This window comes from Triplophysa rosa, linkage group LG22 (genome assembly GCF_024868665.1).
Source record: "Triplophysa rosa linkage group LG22, Trosa_1v2, whole genome shotgun sequence".
Lineage (NCBI taxonomy): Eukaryota > Metazoa > Chordata > Actinopteri > Cypriniformes > Nemacheilidae > Triplophysa > Triplophysa rosa.
The window spans coordinates 8,550,534-8,568,389 of NC_079911.1; the positions used below are offsets into that span (position 1 = coordinate 8,550,534).

General features: G+C 37.0%; 1 protein-coding gene across 2 annotated transcripts in view; it reads left to right on the forward strand.

Annotated features, from left to right (window-relative positions):
- The window catches only part of lrrtm4l1 (leucine rich repeat transmembrane neuronal 4 like 1), a 33,987-nt gene extending 22,906 nt beyond the window's left edge, over positions 1-11,081 (forward strand). For both annotated transcript variants that reach the window (XR_008961682.1, XM_057320259.1), the window contains exon 3: positions 8,955-11,081. Coding sequence is in view for 1 of the 2 variants with exons in the window: in XM_057320259.1 (XP_057176242.1) it covers positions 8,955-9,020 (66 nt within the window). In the remaining variant the exon portion in view is untranslated. The remainder of the gene's footprint in view (positions 1-8,954) is intronic.
- Positions 11,082-17,856: the final 6,775 nt, after the last annotated feature.

Sequence of the window (17,856 nt, forward strand, 5' to 3'; positions counted from 1 at the left end):
GTTGGAGTTGGTTGTTTGTTGGCATGTGTGGTTTGTTGGAGTTTGTTGGCTTCTTTTGGAGTTTGTTGGCATCTGTCGGAGTTTGTTGTTTGTTGGCATCTGTTGGAGTTTGTTGGCATTGGAGTTTGTTGCATCAGTGTGAATTATCCTATAGGTACATATTGGTACCAAATGTATACCCTTTAAAGCAGTGGTCACCAACCTTTTTAAACCTATGATCCCCGACCTCGGAATTGTTGAAGGCAAGATCTACCACTCAAAATGTTGAAAATAAAAACAGCCCAGATTGAACCTCCAGCTTGAGGCCTTTTATTTAGCCTATAATTGTGGGTCTATTTGAATGACCTGAAATTCTTTGTTCCTCTTTTCAGATGTAACTAAGCAAATTCTGTAACATGTAGAGTTGCCACTTTCAGTGTTCCAAAATGAGGTGAAAAACACCAATTCAAACACCGGTTCAAGGACTTTAATTCACTCTAGGGTTGGGCCGATAGACGATGACATCGTCCATCGTTCCCCTGCATGATGCAATTTTCGTCATCAGGAGGGTCCGCGGTCGTCCGTACATCCCGTATATGAAAGGACATCATTCTAAATACAATTTTTCTCTCATTCAGAAAAAATTTTTTATTGTCATATTTCTGTTTCCCTAGACAGTACTGAGATTATATTGAGAGCAACTTGAATTACCTTTAGTTAATTATTATAATTATTATTTTTGCTTAGATCTCCTCTTGTGAATTTTCTCCTTTGAAAAAAGAAATCTGTTTCTTTCAGTTTCTCTGTAATGTCACAAATTAGGCTGAGATTTTCCAAAGAGCTCAATATGAACCCAAATGTTTCTTAAAACATTCCACCAAGTCTACATGGCTATACTCTTTTTATACCACTTTAAGTTGTAAAGTTATGAAATAGCAATACTAAATCAATATTGGTTTCCTCCAGGGTTCGCTGTCAATTAACATTACAGTTGTTAGCTGAGGAAAAATGTATCCAGTTATTCAAATAATAACTTCAGTGAATTTTAATATTGCCTTTCTAGAGATTAGGGAACAATGATTAGCAATATCCAACTTGAAGTGAATAATGTCTCGCATGTGGCTCAGCCTTAATGACTTCAGTAATGAAAAAATGAACAAACATGGCTCCAGGGTTTTAAACAGACCTCCGCTGTCCTACATTTACATGGAGTCAAGGCTGGTAAAGCCCTGCTTCATGTGATTTGTCATAAGTCAGTAAAAAACACTGGAACTGAACATTCAAATATTTACAATATACTTACATTATGTCTCTGTGTGCATCAGCTGTCATGTTTTTTATTTCGATTCATGTATTTTCTATTTAGTTCATGATGTCACGTCCTGTTCTGAGTAGTCCCGCCCTATTGTTTCCAGGTGTTCCTTGTTTTCCCTCATTAGTCTGTTTTTATATACAGCTGTGGGATTTGTTGGTGGTTTTGTAGTTTACATGTGCTGTTTTGTTCATTATGTCAGCCTTTAGTTTTTTACTACATTTTCAGACTAAATCTCTCTGCATATATAGACTATTACAGCAATAGCAACATAAACAAACGTCATAAAACCCTAATTCCGGTAGACCTCCACAAAAAAAAAAAAAATAACTGTTGAGTAGTTTTAATTTAATTTAATACAATTAATTAACAATAAAATATTAATATAAAATAAATATATATATATATTTTTATATATTATAACTATACACAGTCATGGGCCAGGCGTGTGCGTCTGATGAAAACGCCTATAGATCCTGTCTCTCTTCCTTTGTTTGGACAGTTTGTTACACAGATTTTCTGGGGATATATTACTAAGCAACATATTACGATAAGGTTGTATCTGTTGACATGAGTTAATGCATCAGTTAACATAAACTAACAATGAACCCTATCGGTTTTAAGCATTTATTTATCTTGTAAATTTGAGCATTTACTAATCCATTTTTAAAACTTAATTTATGCTACTTAATTAATGCTAGTTGACCAATGAGCATCATTAATGATCATATTGGCATTAACTAACATTAAAAATGCAATTAATTAATGCTGAAAAATGATATAGTTCCAAACACTCGACTTCCTTCTGAAAAATGCTGCTCTGTTTTTTTCAAGTCTTTTCAAAGCGTTTATATATTGTACAGTAAATGACTATCTTGGAAATACCACTAAAATGAATACAATTTTGATACATCCACTCGTCACCAAAGAGAGTTTTTTTCAAAGCCAGCAATTCACTGAAAGCAAAACTCTAACTGAAAGGTTGGAACGGTTTTCAAAAGCACCCTTTATCGTGCCATTTGAAACTTTGTTCCTTTCATTTTTTTCCATAAAAGAGAGAAACGGCGTACAGTCATTGACCTCCTATTGTTTGGAAGACACGACGAGATAATTGGAGCTCTGGCCTGGAAGTGAAGAGGGAAGCAGCATGGATTTGCTAACAGGTTGAGCCTGACATACTCCTGACACTATCCAGTATAATTATAGCATCTTTCTGCTCTTAATTAAACCTCACTAATATAATCTAAGTACAGCTCTGCCCACAGAGAAGTGAGGTTAATTTTACTTTCTTGAACGGAGATGAGGAAAACGGAGGCCTGTGTGTGAAGCGGAAGTCGCTCATCCATTATTTAACTTGGCTCTTAACCAGTGTGTGCTAATTGGAGGTGCTGAGGTTCAGCCAGACGAGACTTATTAGCACACTAATTAGTTAAGTCAGCTTACTGCCAGGGGTTTCTGTGCACCTCGGTGTTAAAATTTACAGTCACATGCGTCTCCGTTAATCTAACGGTGTTAAATGTCTTTCACCTTGTCCGTTTCATCGACATCTGTTGTCGCTTTGTTATTAGCTAGTGGCAGCTCTTTGGCTCTTTGGTTTTATCTGCCCTGTAATTTCACCTTTCACTGTTGTGGATGTTAGCATTAGCATGTTACTACTAGCTGTTACTGCTAATATTTGTATCTTGGGCCATTTAAAATACTCTGAACTTCTAGATAACCTATTCAAATAGTTGGTCACTTTTCTCTATAATCGCATTGGTAACATTTTACTTAAAGCATAATGCTTTATAAAAGTAGTTTTAATGTATTAATTATGCCTTGTTATGCACCTTATAATGCATTGTAATGTCTCATGAATAATTGTAACTACAGTTAATACAATATAACACTTATCAATTCATTTTTATGCTTTGTATTGTTTATTTGGTTATAATTATTTACAACAACATTTAATGTATTACAACACACATTATGAACTATTATAATGTATCATACCCTTTAATAACCCTTTATAATGCATTATACATAAAGGCTTTAAACAAAGCATTACAGACTGTTTTAATTTTTTGCCATAAATCATCATTATTATTAGTCACTCTTTATGTTTGTCACTGTTTGGCAAATATCTAACCAATGAAAAGTATTAAAACGTGCTTGTCGGCTTTGACAACGCAGTATTTATTCATTTAAAAAGTACAGTGTTACTCCCTGAAAAGCAGCGAATTTGGATATCCAAGGTTTCGGAAGGACAAAAACGATATGAAAGCGTTGCTATTGGCGATGGTGAAAATAAACGGCAATGAAGTGCAACGTAATACCGTGATAATATAGCACATCACGATGATAGCAATTACTGTTTTGTAAAAATTCAATACTGTCACATTATTTGATTTATTTACTAGATATTTAATACATATTATATATCAACAAGCTGCAAATATCTATATCCATTACAGATATCCATATCCAGTGTCTAAGGTAACTAGATGGTAACTGAAAAGGTAATGAGACAACAATGTAGCATACTATTGTCTGAAATGAATAAAGTTCCATATCATTGGTCTGTTTCAAATACATAAAAAAAATTCGAAATAAAAATCGGATTTCGCATGTATACAGTGTATTTAGAGAATTGGGGGGAAAATGTGATTATTAATAACACATCCACTGAAAAGCTCAGACTGCGTCAGTCAAGCACTCATGTGAATATTCAATTATGAACATAGGCCATAACAAATGTGTCTGTCTGTTGTATTAATATTTCAGAACACGAAACACTGATTGAACGCTGCATCATACGTGTCAGGTATTTATCGTTTTCCTTCAACCTCTCGATGTACCCAGTTACAGAGCTCAAGGATATGTACTGTATGCTATTATGCTTGTGTTTGAGCATCTGCTTTGAGCGTTCGTTTTGAGTGCATTGAAGTGCCTGTGCACCCTCTTTTGTTCTGCAAGGCAAGGTTGTTTCATTTTCGTAGTTCTAAGTTAAGGTATTTTCAACGTCTTGTAAAAGTTCACCTGAGTTCGAAATATGGGCTTCACCTTGTGTCAGCCGGTTTGACTACAAGAAAATCAAAGCTCACCCTTAGGCATCTGGAATGTAGTCTTGGAACAGTGGAAAACTGTCCTTTCTTAGTTATCTTTGCTGTTAGACACAAAAAGCAACTTTCCAGATTCTCTTACTTGAGCAGATTGAGAATCTGCGGTTTGGAAGATTGTGGTGTGCTGTGCAAAAAATACATTTTCATACTGTACAAAAGATATATTCCATTTCCTAATATCAACCTCACAGAATACGTGCTGCATTTTTATGTTTCCCCAAAAACATCAAAAAAATCATTTAGTAGGATTTAAACGGTTTACCTACAAGGCTAAAAATGACTTGGTATCATTATCTTTATAGGATTTACCAGGACAACACTCACACACTCTTAAAATAAAGGTGCTTGAAGGGTTCTTCACATCGATGAACCATTTTTGGTTCCACAGAGAACCATTCAATAAAAGGTTCTTTGAAGAACCATCTCTTTCTTACCCTTTTATAATCTGAAGAACCCTTTTTCTTCACAAAGAACCTTTTGTGAAACAGAAAGGTTCTTCAGATGTTAATGGGAACCATTTAGACAAAAAAAAAGTTCTTCAATGGCATTGCGAAGTACATTTCTTTTTAAGAGTGCACTTAAACAAGATCACTATACTCACGTTTTAAGACAACCGCAGTGTCCGAACCCTGAAAAACAACCTCATGTTAGTGCTCATTTGACACAACCGTGCATCAATTAATCACATATGTTGCATGTTAAGACAATAAAATGTAATGAAATTTAATTTAATTCTTCATTTCAGGGGATAAATGTCACAACTTCAATTGTGCAACCTTTATATTGCATTACTTCATTGCAAAGGACATATTGTCTTGAGCCGTCACCAGTTGTAAGGATACAAACGAAAATACAGGAAAAATGTGCCCCGTTCTGTGAAATCCACAATCACAAAATCAAAATGATTAGCTGGGTTTTCACAGACATGGTTACGTACAAGACAAAAATGACTTGTTCAGGCAAATGTCAGTATTAAGTGTGACCTTCCATTGCACTAAGCACATTCTGCATACACAATTTTTATTTTTTGGTTGTATTCTAATAAAGAAACAAGATAATTATATATGGCCATTATAACATTTGCTAAAACACCGCTGCTGAACTTTCGCACAGTACTATATATGAATTAATGAACTAGCATTGGCCCCTTATATGGGGGGTTTTGTCACGTTAATTATGTACCCCCCTTTTTCTGCTCGGCTGTGAAGGTGTGAAACTCACAGGGCTTCCCCCCGCAGTGCAAATGTCACTTCAGTAATATGGAAGAATTACTGGACCCTTCAATTTTTTTGTTGTGATGTTGCACGGTGTACAGTGTAACTTCATTATTCATTTTGGTAGACAATGTAAATCCGATTGAGGTATCATTTGATGTTGCTTATTGTTGTTTATAGTGATTTATTAAATTCATAAGCTTTTCATTCGAACAATTGCTTGAAGTTTGGTGTCCCTGTTTTTGCTTGCATTCTCTCTTAAGGGTTTGAAGGGTCTGACTGCATGGCTCAGTTATTTCATCGTTATCTCTGCCAGAACTTGGATTTAATTGGAGAATTTCCCAAGCAAAAACATAATTCACACCAATGTTTGCTGTTTTTCTTTCCGTCTAAGATTAATTCACAGTTTGGGGCATCAAATCTGCACTAAGATTTAGCAGCTACCTAGTAAGGCGAAGCAGAAGTTGACAAGCGTCGCGTTTCCTGCGTTTGAAAACAAGCAAGATTTCATCCCTCTGACAGGGAAGATTTTCATTCTTATGCATAGAAAAGGCAAGCTGTCGTCTCCTCAATTTATCAAACAATTTCTCAGATCTTGATAGCGTAAGATGTTTTCAAAGCGGTTTTCCCTTTGGTTTTCACGTTTAAGGAACCCTTGCTGCACTTGAGTATAATTCAGATAATCAATGTACTAATTCGTATGCATTTGTTTAATCCGTTTAAGTCAAAGTGCTCACGTGCGCTGGGTAAATGTCGTCGTCCAAACTCTTAATGTCTTAACAATAATAGCACACAATGTGCTGCCATAATTTGATTTTTAACTCAGATTTTGATTGCATCTTAATTGATGGCATAGCTGCCAAATGACTGCTGCTTCGCCAACTTTAAAACTTTTCTTTTGCTTTTAAAGAAACGATTCACCTGAAAAATGAAAATTCAGCACTCGTATACTCACCCTCGTTTCATTCCAAACCAGCGTGACTGGCTTTCTTCAACTCTCATTTACATGTCAAGGAGAGCTGGGGTGTCCATTTTTGTGTGAAAAATGAACTGAATGTGGTCTACAGTATGTCGCTCACAAAAGCTATCATCTTGGAATATAATGAACATAAAGTCCATAAAGTTTCGAACTACGCTCATGAAATTTTTATAGCTCTAGTCCTCATTTACTTGCTTTATTTATAAAAAGCGGATTTAAAAAAAATCAGTTGAGCAAGTACAGTACATGAAACTGTCTCCTTACGTAACCAATTCACAACGGTAAGCTTATAATGATAACTAGATGAAGAAAATATTAGTGGCGTTTTAACATGCCAACATGTTTTAACAGAGCATAACATAACATGATTAAACATGTTAGCATTAGAGCCCTGCAAGGGACCCGAGACGCTCAGGCCCTAGCCCGGCCCTTGTCCGACAGCTTGTCAGAATTCTTGTCAGAGTCCGCCTGAAGCCCATGTTTTTTACCTCCCCATTACACAGCCTATCGCAGCCTTAAAAGTAGTTTAGTTTTGTTTTTAATGGCAAATTATTCATATTTCATTTAGTTTCTTAAGTAAAATGTTTGGAGCATTTTTTATTTGTTGCTCAAGTGCTGAACGCAGTTTGATTGCCAACCGCGCCAGAGACACGTATTTAAACGCAAGGCGGGCATGAGACCGTTTAAACTGTTGCAGCTATTTAAATAGTTTAGTTTTGTTTTCAACGGTAAATTAGATGTATTTTGTTTCATTTCTGTATTATGTTATTTTAGAAAAACGTTTTGAGTCTTTCTTGTTTGTTGCTCAGGCAAAGAGCTCAGTTTGATTGCCAATCGCGCCAGAGACGCGGATTTAAACTCATGACGTGCATGAGTCTGTTAAAATTCCTCATTCAGCTTCACCTGGCACCGTAAGAAAAAACTTTGGATACGTGTGACATAGTGACATGCAACCTGTGTCCTTACCGCATCCCAAACTGCTCTATTAGGTTTGTCGGACATCATGCAGCACTGCACAGATGATCGGCGCAAAGCATCTTTCATTAATTGCTTGTGTTATTTTGATATCATAAGCGGATGGGTCTCTGCAACGCACACATTAAGTTGAACACATAATAAATCACAAACTTAACATTACTCTGTAGTGCTAAAGAAGTCGGAGAGTGCACTTTTCTTACCGTTTACCTCAAAACAGTCGCATCATAATAATTTAAGTATGCTCCGGTCCGGATCGTAAGGTGATGCCCTGCAGGGGAGCAGGGACAATGGCACCGTGAAAAAGGCCCGATACTCGGCCCGCGTTTTGACTATGACTTGAAAGCCCAGCCCTAGGAGCATAAATTTATCGGGGCCCGTTGGGCATTTTTCTAGCTTGTTTCCTGGCTACTTTGACTGGTGTGTACTGTATGTGTTTCTAGTGTGTTTTAGCTGGTTACTATGGTGTTATCTGGTTGCTAGGCATTGTTAGCGTCTATAAGCGGTTTAATGTGTAAAGGTATTCTTGCATGATGCTAGCATATTTTGTCTCCTAGGGTGTTTTAGCTGTTTACTAGAGTGATCCATCTGGTTGCTGGGCAATGTTAGGGTCAGTAAGAGAGTGAGAGAGATTGAAAAAGGGGCTTATGGGCTGTTTGTGACATTTGACTGTTGGAATTTGACTATTTAAACATTACATTCCAACCTCTCCATTGTAAGTCTATGGGAATTCTTTTAACAACTTTAAGCGTTGTAATTCCAATCACTTAGAAAAGTCATGGCACACTTCTCTGTAGTAAGCCGGTTGATTTGAGCCATCCTTCATGACTCTACGGTATGTCAAACGGTGCGGGACGAGTTGCAGGCCATAGTTTTATTCAGAATAAGTATACAAGAGCACAATCATTTATTATACATTTTTAATAATATTACTATAATTATTATGACTTATAATAGAAAAAATATAATATAGAGCACTAATTTATCATTTTACCTGTTGGATCAGAGTTTGCAGGAAATGTTATATTTAAACACATTTAAAGATTTGTACGCCAGGTAACCTGCTATTTTGTTTCAAAGAGAGATGGCGATATAGAGGCAAAAGTTACAGATTGCAGCTTTAGAAAGTCACCTGTGTTTTAGAAAGAACACGTTTGGGAGTTTATGAGTAAACAATGACAGAATTGTTGAGTGAACTGTTCCTTTAATGTTCATGCATGACTGTTTTGCTTCACGTCAGGTTGCATGTTGCTAAACTAATGCGTTCCTTGCATTATTAACAAATCAGATCCCTCTTCAATTGACGTTTTGGGCTGTTCATTGGATCAATACCAAAGTGAACCATCTGCTGTATGATGCTAATCTTCTTATCTCTTGTTTGTTACCTGCAGAATGAATACACCTGTCCGAGACCATTACCTGGAGCTTGGATTGGAGACATGCCCACCATACACTAACGGGAATGTTTTGTTCACCACAAAGTAATCCACAGGTGGATTTTTGTGCCTACCTGCATTCTAACAATCACATCAACTTTTGTTCCCGTCATGCCACTCATTTTGTCACTGCTTCGAGATCGTTCCGCATATCCCTGAATCATCACAAATTGGACATTTGAGAGACAGAACAGATGCGGCAAATCCTCAGATGCATATTTGACAACAATTCTCTTTGGATGGCCCACTTTGTACTTTGTCTAATTCAACTGGACGGACTTGACCAAACAGGTGGGTGTGTAGTTCATTGGGGTTGCGATAAAGCCTCCAGACGGACCATATGAAACAGGGTCACAGCGCTCAAATAAAGAGCAATGAAACATATCCAGCCTTTTATGAAATACCCAGCGCCAAAATGAACTTTTGATTGAAACTGTATGTGGGATCTTCACATAAACTCTAAATGTGACTGAACCACAGTCTTTGTTCATACACCCTCGAATATAAAGCCCATCCTTTGTTATTTAATGGAAATCCTCAAAATTTGTGTTTCAGAATATCTCATAATAAAAATGACTTTGAGGTAAACCTCTTATGTTTGCTGTCTAATACTGGATTTGTTTTGCAGGTCCACTGGATTTACTCTGTACAGTTTTGTTTTATTGAGAGCCCTTTATAACAGCAATAGACTTTGTGCTGTTATGCAGACTTTAAACATGGCCTATGAACTCTGACTATGCCAACACTGATGTAATGTCATTTTATTGGTCAGTGTGTAAACGTTGGGATGTTTGTAAGCAAATGTGTGTGTACATGTCAAGATTTAAAATAAGAATAACACATTTTGAAAGCAAGTGTGTAATTTTGTACCATGTTAAAATGCTGTATTTTTCTTTATCCTGGGTTAATAAGCAGCTATAAGGAAGCACTAACGCTAAATTTTCCCTGTGTCTGAAATCGCCTACTTTCATCGGACACGCATGCCTGGCCCTAAGTTAACTTCTGATCTGTGTTTGGTTAGAATATATAATTAAATATTTTACATTTAATTTATATAAATATTAATTTATATTCATACGTTGTTGTATATTAATTGTATTAAATTAAAACTACCCAACAGTTATTGATTCTTTGCGGAGGTCTACCGGAAGTTACGTTTGGGCCACATAACATTTGTTTATGTTGTTGCCGCTGAAACCGTCTGTAGTAGGCAAAAAAACATTTTGTGAAAAAATACCCAGATGGGCTATGGCTTCTGCTGAGATTTGAGAGTTGGCATTACGTATTCTATTCTACGGACACTATTCTATCCCATGATGCCACGGGAGCTGAGCAACCACCGATTTCAAAGAGTCAAAATAAAAAATAGCTGGTGTTTGTTTTCAAGTGCAAGTACCGATAAATGTATTCCTCATGATTAAATTACGTTCGTTTATCAACAGCTACTTATATTATTTTTGCGCCGTTGTTAATACGTCATATACGCGTCACATGACAATGAAAACATGGCGGGTGCAGTATGTCCGAATTGTATTCATACTGCACCCACACCTATAAACACACTGTTTTAATGGTTGATATCTAAATGATCCGAATCAGTACGTACTGTCACAGTATGCGATTTCAGACGCGGTGACTGGCTTAAACTATGTTTTAGGGCGGGGCTATTTGTTCGCTCAACCAATAGAAAACAGGTGGCGTAAATATTTCATTGCAGTATTAGGAATGATTTCATTATTATCTATTCATTATTTATTTTTTACAAAGCTGACACAGTGGTACAGAAATTACACACTTTACCTGTCAAATGTGTGTTAAGGATGAGAGTGCTTGTTTGTGTGTGTTCAGATTTTTCATCAACTGATTGAATAGATGACCTGTTCAGTCTTTTATTCAGGGTCCATCTGCCCCTGAATCCTGCAGTATTGCCATTTAAAAGTACAGCTGTTCTGTAAAATATCTTTGCTGCCCACTTTTAATTTATTAATTACATTTTGTAACACAATATATAAATTGTACACCACCAATTTCTGTTTTCTAATGAGAACTTTGTCAAAATCAATGGTGAGAAATACACATTTGTCAAATGGAAATGAGCATCGATTGACTTTTTCCATTTTTTATGAATATGTGATTAATATATGCTCATATTTTACTCAACAATATAGATTTTCCAGCAAGAAGAAATGGAATTACTGTGAAAACACGAGTGGGCTGGACGACATGCTTTTGATTGAACTCGCAGGACACTTAATGCAGCTGATTTATATATAGGGTTACACTTTAAAGAGAAAGTTCACCCAAAAAAAGAAATATTCTGTCATCATTTACTCATCCTCTTGTTTTTTCAAACCTGTATGACTTTCTTTCTTCCGCAGAACACAAAAAATATATTTTGAATTATGTTGTTAACTGTCCCCCCATTCACTTGCATTGTTTTTTTGTCCATACAATAGAAATGAATGGGGGCCAGTGCTGTTTGGTTACAAACTTTCTTCAAAATATGCTCTTTTGCGTTCTGTGAAAGAAAGAAAGTCATACAGGTTTGAGTGTGAGTAAATTATGACAGAATTTTCATTTTTGGGTGAACAATCACTTTGTGTCTTGTGTTCCAGTGTAATTAAATATTTAAGTATTGAGTAATGATAATTAACTACATGTACTGTACTTACTATAGGGTTAGGGTGTGGTTAACATTTACATTTAGTCATTTAGCAGAAGCTTTTATCCAAAGCAACTTACAAATGAGGTAACAAGGACAAGGTTATCAAGAACTGCAAGCAGTACTACGGGGCCAAGCCCACAAGGTTCACCCACAAGTTCAAGTCCGTGACCTCTTGTACCCCAGACTTGCGGTTTATCAGGTGAGCCAGTCAGTTGATGTGCTTGAGCCAGCAGCGTTCAAGGGTTATAAGCAATTATATAAAAGAGTAATATCTCATGAACGCTAGGTGGCTAGTCTTGAAACTTTAAGGGTACGTTTGCGACTATAAGTTGGTGATGCGTGTCAAATTTGGTGGCCTCATATCATATGGTTCAAAATATATCACGATTGATGAAAAATTTCAAAATGGCGGACAGGCCGATCATCCGATCGTGACAGAATCATAATCGTACGATCCGACATGACACGAGGAATCCGTAGACACCGAGAAGTTACGAGCAAAAATAGCAATTTTTCAAATCTCGCGACCCATAGGTGGCGCTGTTCCCCATTTTGGCAAGGACCCCCAGTTCGAGGTGTCGATGAAGGGTACCAAGTTTCGTACCGATAGATCGATAAATGTTTGAGATACGGCCTAAGATTCCATTTATGGGTCAACTTTGAAAAGTTTGCGGTGTCGTAACTTTTGAGCAACAGCGAAAATCTAAATTCCGCAGCATCTCTTCTATTTGGCTCATTCAAAAGATCATCTCAGCCGATTTTCGTGACAATCGGTCACAATTTCTAGGACTATTAGCGAAAAAACGCAATATTGTACTTTTCAAGATGGCCGCTACTGTAATGGGCGGAGTCTTGGTGTAACACATGGAATGCGATGAGTGTGACGAGTGCATGACGTGTGCCGAGAATAATTTTTGTACATCAATGGGTTCAAAATTTACAGCCGTTTGAAAAGTGCATATTTGAACTGTTGGTGGCGCTATAGAGTGAGTGCTAGAGACCCCATACTTGGTCACGTGACTAATGAGTACCACCTCTATGAGTGTGCCAATTTTCACCATTTTCCTAAGTACGGTTCATAGGGCTACCATAGACTCCCATTGGAGAAGAAGAAGAATACTAAGAGAAACAATAAGGACTAATAACAAGGACATAATATAAAGTGTTGCCATATATAGAAAGTACAATGAAACAACTGTTGAGCTGTAATCAAGTTACAAAATGTAACTAAGTTTCTAACATTTCTATTTGGGTTATAGTGTTAGTGAGTCCCAATAAAACTTCGGCACTTGTGTGACTACAGGGCTGTTCACATGAACAGAAATCTGTAGTGACAAAGTGACCCGAAAGTTCATTTATTTTTGATGAGTGTTGGGGATTTTCAGCATCATGGGTGACAGTGACAGTTGCCGATGTGATGTGGTCCAACAACACTAAGTTGGGAACGTTTAATATGCAAATTTGAGAATTATAAAGTCAGTATCTGCAAGAAAGCTGATTTCCTTGTCGAGCAACACATTCCTACGGCATCATATTCAGGTCCTGCGGCAGGAATTCATACGACCCACATCAACCCGGTGACCTCAAGGGCTAAAATCACTGTCAGTGTGAATAGAAAAAAAGTCAGAAAGCGAAAGTCTGGGCTAATTCTCCTGCGTCTGTACGCTTACAGTCTTTCTTTAAGTGTAGCCTCTTTGTGATACTGTCAGATCAATATAAGTCTCATAAACCTGAAAGTCTGTCCGATGCATGCCAGCTCCGGTCACGGCCAAAGAAAGAAATCGTTTCTAGTTCAAATCTCATCCCTGTGTGACATAATTGGTCATTTCTCAAGAGGGGGTTAACGTGAAGAGCATGCCCCGCGTAAAGTCCTCCAGGAACGCGTCAAGCTGTCTTACACGACGTCCAGATGGCAAATCAGCTCTGATGTTTTCCTGCCCCGTTCTAGCTCCCCCATCGTCTCTCTCGCCCACCGAGGCGACAGCTAAACAGACTCAGCACTGTGTTCGACCTAACTATCCCCATGAATTATTCACTAGCTTCTTTCCCTTCACGTTCAGCAAGAAGCCCTGACATTTAGCCCAGTGTCTTTCTGGACGAGGCCTGCGTTCAGAAGACCTGACCGCATCTAGATATTGGCTGTTATGTGCTCTATTAACCTCAATCATGACATCCCGAGAGTACAGCGCTCAGACACAAAAGACCAACTAAATCGGATTTGCAAAACAGACCGGATGGATTCAAGGGCATATGTGTTAAATGTCAAATAGAAACTTGGACTAATGAATGTACTTCGTTCAATTTGTGCATTAGTATGATTTCTTTTTCTTCATAGGTGACCCAGTAAGCTGTTGTGGGCTTTCAGTCTCTCAAGGTATTTTTTAAAGCATTTTCTTTCGATAAACACTTTGCCTAGATGGTTAGCCATTAGTAGGTGCATAGGATATTGACTGATGCTAAAAAATGATCAGAAAAGAGAAAATGATCTTATTGTATCAATTATTGTTTTTATTTACAGCCGCAGAAACGATTAAACGAAGAGACTATTTCGAAATTTAAAAACAGTTTTTCTGAATTTACTACATAGGTTTTTTATTTTGTGAACTACTAACAATAATAACCAAACGGTTCTGGAGCACCATTGACTGCTATAGGAGAAAACTACTATTTTGGTAGTGAATGGTGCCCCATAACTGTTTGATTACAAACATTTTTCCAAGTATCTTTCTATGTATTCATCAGAATAAAATCTGGTTAGTGGGTTTGGGTACATAAATGTAACTTGAGGGTGAGTAAATGATGGCAGAATTTTCATTACTGGGTGAACTGTCCCTTTAATGCATTTTAACAATTGTGTCTCATATGTTTCTGTTTTTATTTCTTCTGAGCAATTGTAGGAGAAACATCTGAGATTGAGAAGTTTATTTCTCCCCAAAAGAGCACAACTGCGAACTCCATCAAATCCCATGAGCTGAGAAAGAGCAACATCTGAGCAACAACATTTTTCTCTGGGTAGGATGTTTATTGATTTTAGCCATTCAAGTTTTATAGTCGGAAATAATTGTAGCATTTTAAAAATCCTACATTTGTTATTTTATACTAGTTAAATAAAATGTTAGGGTCACGGGATCAATGTGTACAAGAAGTTTTGAGTTGTGATAAATGTATTCCATAAAGAACAGGCATGATCCTTCAAACGAGGTTTTTAGGCTATCAGGGATTATAAAAAGTGTGATTGCATCACGGATGATTGACAGACTAATTTAAAATCTCTCACCAAAAAGTATGTTATTTATAGTTATAGCTACTGTACTGGTATATGTAGATGTTTGAACAAAAAATTCTGTATAATCCTACTCTTAAATGATTTCATTACGCTGAAACAACTGTATCAAACATGGGTCATTTAACCTCTTTTATGTAGGTTTCCAGGTTCATGCATTCAGTAATTTGCATCCAGGCCTGAAAACACATTTCAAAATAACCTGACATTTACAGTTTTTCTAAAACATTAGAAACCGCTGACTACACCTGTTTCTTTGGGATGCATGTTTAGTTAGCAATATTCTGTCTTTTGTCTTTTCTGGATACCTTTGAGACTTTTCAACATTAAAGTCTACATTCACCACTCATCCACAATGCAAAGTTAATTTGTAAGGGGTATTTTTTAGTACCTTGCTGCCTCTCACCGAGTCGTTCCTCCCTGCTGCAAGATGTCACTTCTGTGTTAATTTACTTTTGCTTACAATTAATTCAGTTATACCCATAAATAGTCCACTTACTGTAGGAAATACAGATTTTTTTAACATTATCCTTTATTATCTCCTAACTATCTCCTTTATTTTAAAATAATATTTTGGAACATAACTCCGCCAACTCACCAGCAAACCCATAGTCAAATTTGATTTTTTTTAAACTGATCTATAAATGAACTGTAAAATAACTAAATGTATCTACCAATATATATATATATATATTTGGAAAAAAAATGTATCTAAAATGTATCTAAACCAATATATAGCTGAACAAACAGATGTATCCGAACCAATACATAACTGAACGAACCGATGTATCTGAATCAATACATAACTGAACGAACCGATGTATCTGAATCAATACATAACTGAACGAACCGATGTATCCGAATCAATACATAACTGAAAGAACCAATGTATCTGACCGAGGACATGACAAAAATCACATGCTTCATTTATCCCGTGCGAATGCGCCACATGAAATACAGATGTGGGTAGGTAATTTCTAAATCACACGAGGTCCCCAGATAATACTAATCCCATGCGAATAGGGCTAAAGACAGCTCTGTCCCACTTTTGATCTTCGGTGTGGGTTTACATCCTCGAGGGACCATGGGATTGATGCAACACCCAAGCAGAACATCTCTTTTAGGCACACATCTTGAGGCTAATTAAAAGTTAAGAGATGACAGAGCACTCAGATTCATATATAGTACAAGGTCTGGATGGAAAAGAGCAATGACTTGTTAATGAATATGAAAGCAGTGGTCTGTTTTATCATGTAGATGAGGTTCCCATTGCAATTAGAAACGCAAAATAAAAAGCCACAAAGAAAAACAGTTCAAACAGAGAGCAAACCGAGACTTTCGCTTTAGTCTGATGGCTCTCTGATTTGTCTGCTGGGACAATATGACATATCGGTGCACATACTCTACTTTTAGGTCAAACATTTAATACAAAGTTAAAACCTTAATGAAATACAGCTGAGAGCAACTTGTAAGGGAATGTATTGCTTTACTTGAATGCTGCCTTAGAATAAAATGGTGATGAAATATTGGGTGCCAGGATTTTTTTTATACTGTATGTTGAAAGATGACTGTATAACACTATCTTTAGTAGGGAGACTGCGTAGACAAAATGTTCCCATGGGAGCCAAATCCTTTTAACTGATAAGGGGGCTTTCTTTAAAATGATGGTATAAATAGTGGTTAAAATGATTGAGACTTCTTTTCTCGAGAGGAATCGTTATATGAACTCTTTCTCAGCCGAGAATAAACTTCCCAGAGGGAAATTTGGGTTCTCAGATGTGGCTCTTTCAGGTTGCTTATAGACGGTTTCATAGTGACAACATAAACAAACGTTACTGCGAATGCGCACGTTCGTGGGTTGCAGTTAGAGACCGAGTCTAAAGAGGTTTGAGTCCAAGTCAAGACCGAGTCCAAATGAGACAGAGACAGAGAAAAGAATCCACTTCAAGATCACATGCTTTATTTGTAATGACCAAAAAGCGGATCGAATTAGGTCATTTTATTTACTTTAGGTATAGCAATTTCACCAAAGTCACAAAGCCGAAGTGCAACTTCAGGTTTTGAGTCTTTTTATTGTAGTGTAACAATCACATTCTGGGCTGCCAATTGACAGAAAATACAAAAAAAAAAAAAACTTTGAATTGCTTAATCAATCAGACATCAAGAATCAGTGTGTGAAACTCAACATTCAACAAAAGAAAGCTTTATGCTGCAATGCATACTGGGTAACGTCATAGTACAAAACTCATTCATGACTCCCAGCATGCATTGCTGTTGATCTGTTCATCTGAATTCGTTTGATGATACTCACTATTGATGAGGTTTGTATGATGAGTGTTACTTTGTACGTCACTTTTGATAAAAGCGTCTGCTAAATGACTAAAATGTGATGATTAAGTGCGTCAGGAAAACTTTTGGTTTAATTTGGAGGAAACTGATGAGCACGAGCAGCTCTCGTTCTCCAGTCAAGAATTGGTTGCAACAGTTTTCGGATGACCTGTTTTCAGATCACAACAAGCATGCTTCATCAATGGTTTTGTTTGGACGGAGAAAAATCATCGGACTCGGTCGAGACCAACTAGAACAGTCCGGGACAAGTCCAAGTGCAGATTGTCACGGTTGTGTTCAGGGAGAGAACCCAATTGCAGGCAGCGGGTAAGGGGTTAATGAAATAATTTATTAAACACAAAACAAAGACCCACGATGGGGGTAAAACAAGAAAACAGGATGATACAAACTCGACAGAACATAGATAAACAGAAACTGGACTAAACTAGAACATACGTGACATAAACTATAACCAAACAATTTACTAAGACTTGACTTGACTTGACTGAATAATCCAAAGGGCAAGGAATGATGAAACGTCAACAAGTAAACAGCAAATTGTACAAAACAAATGAGCACAG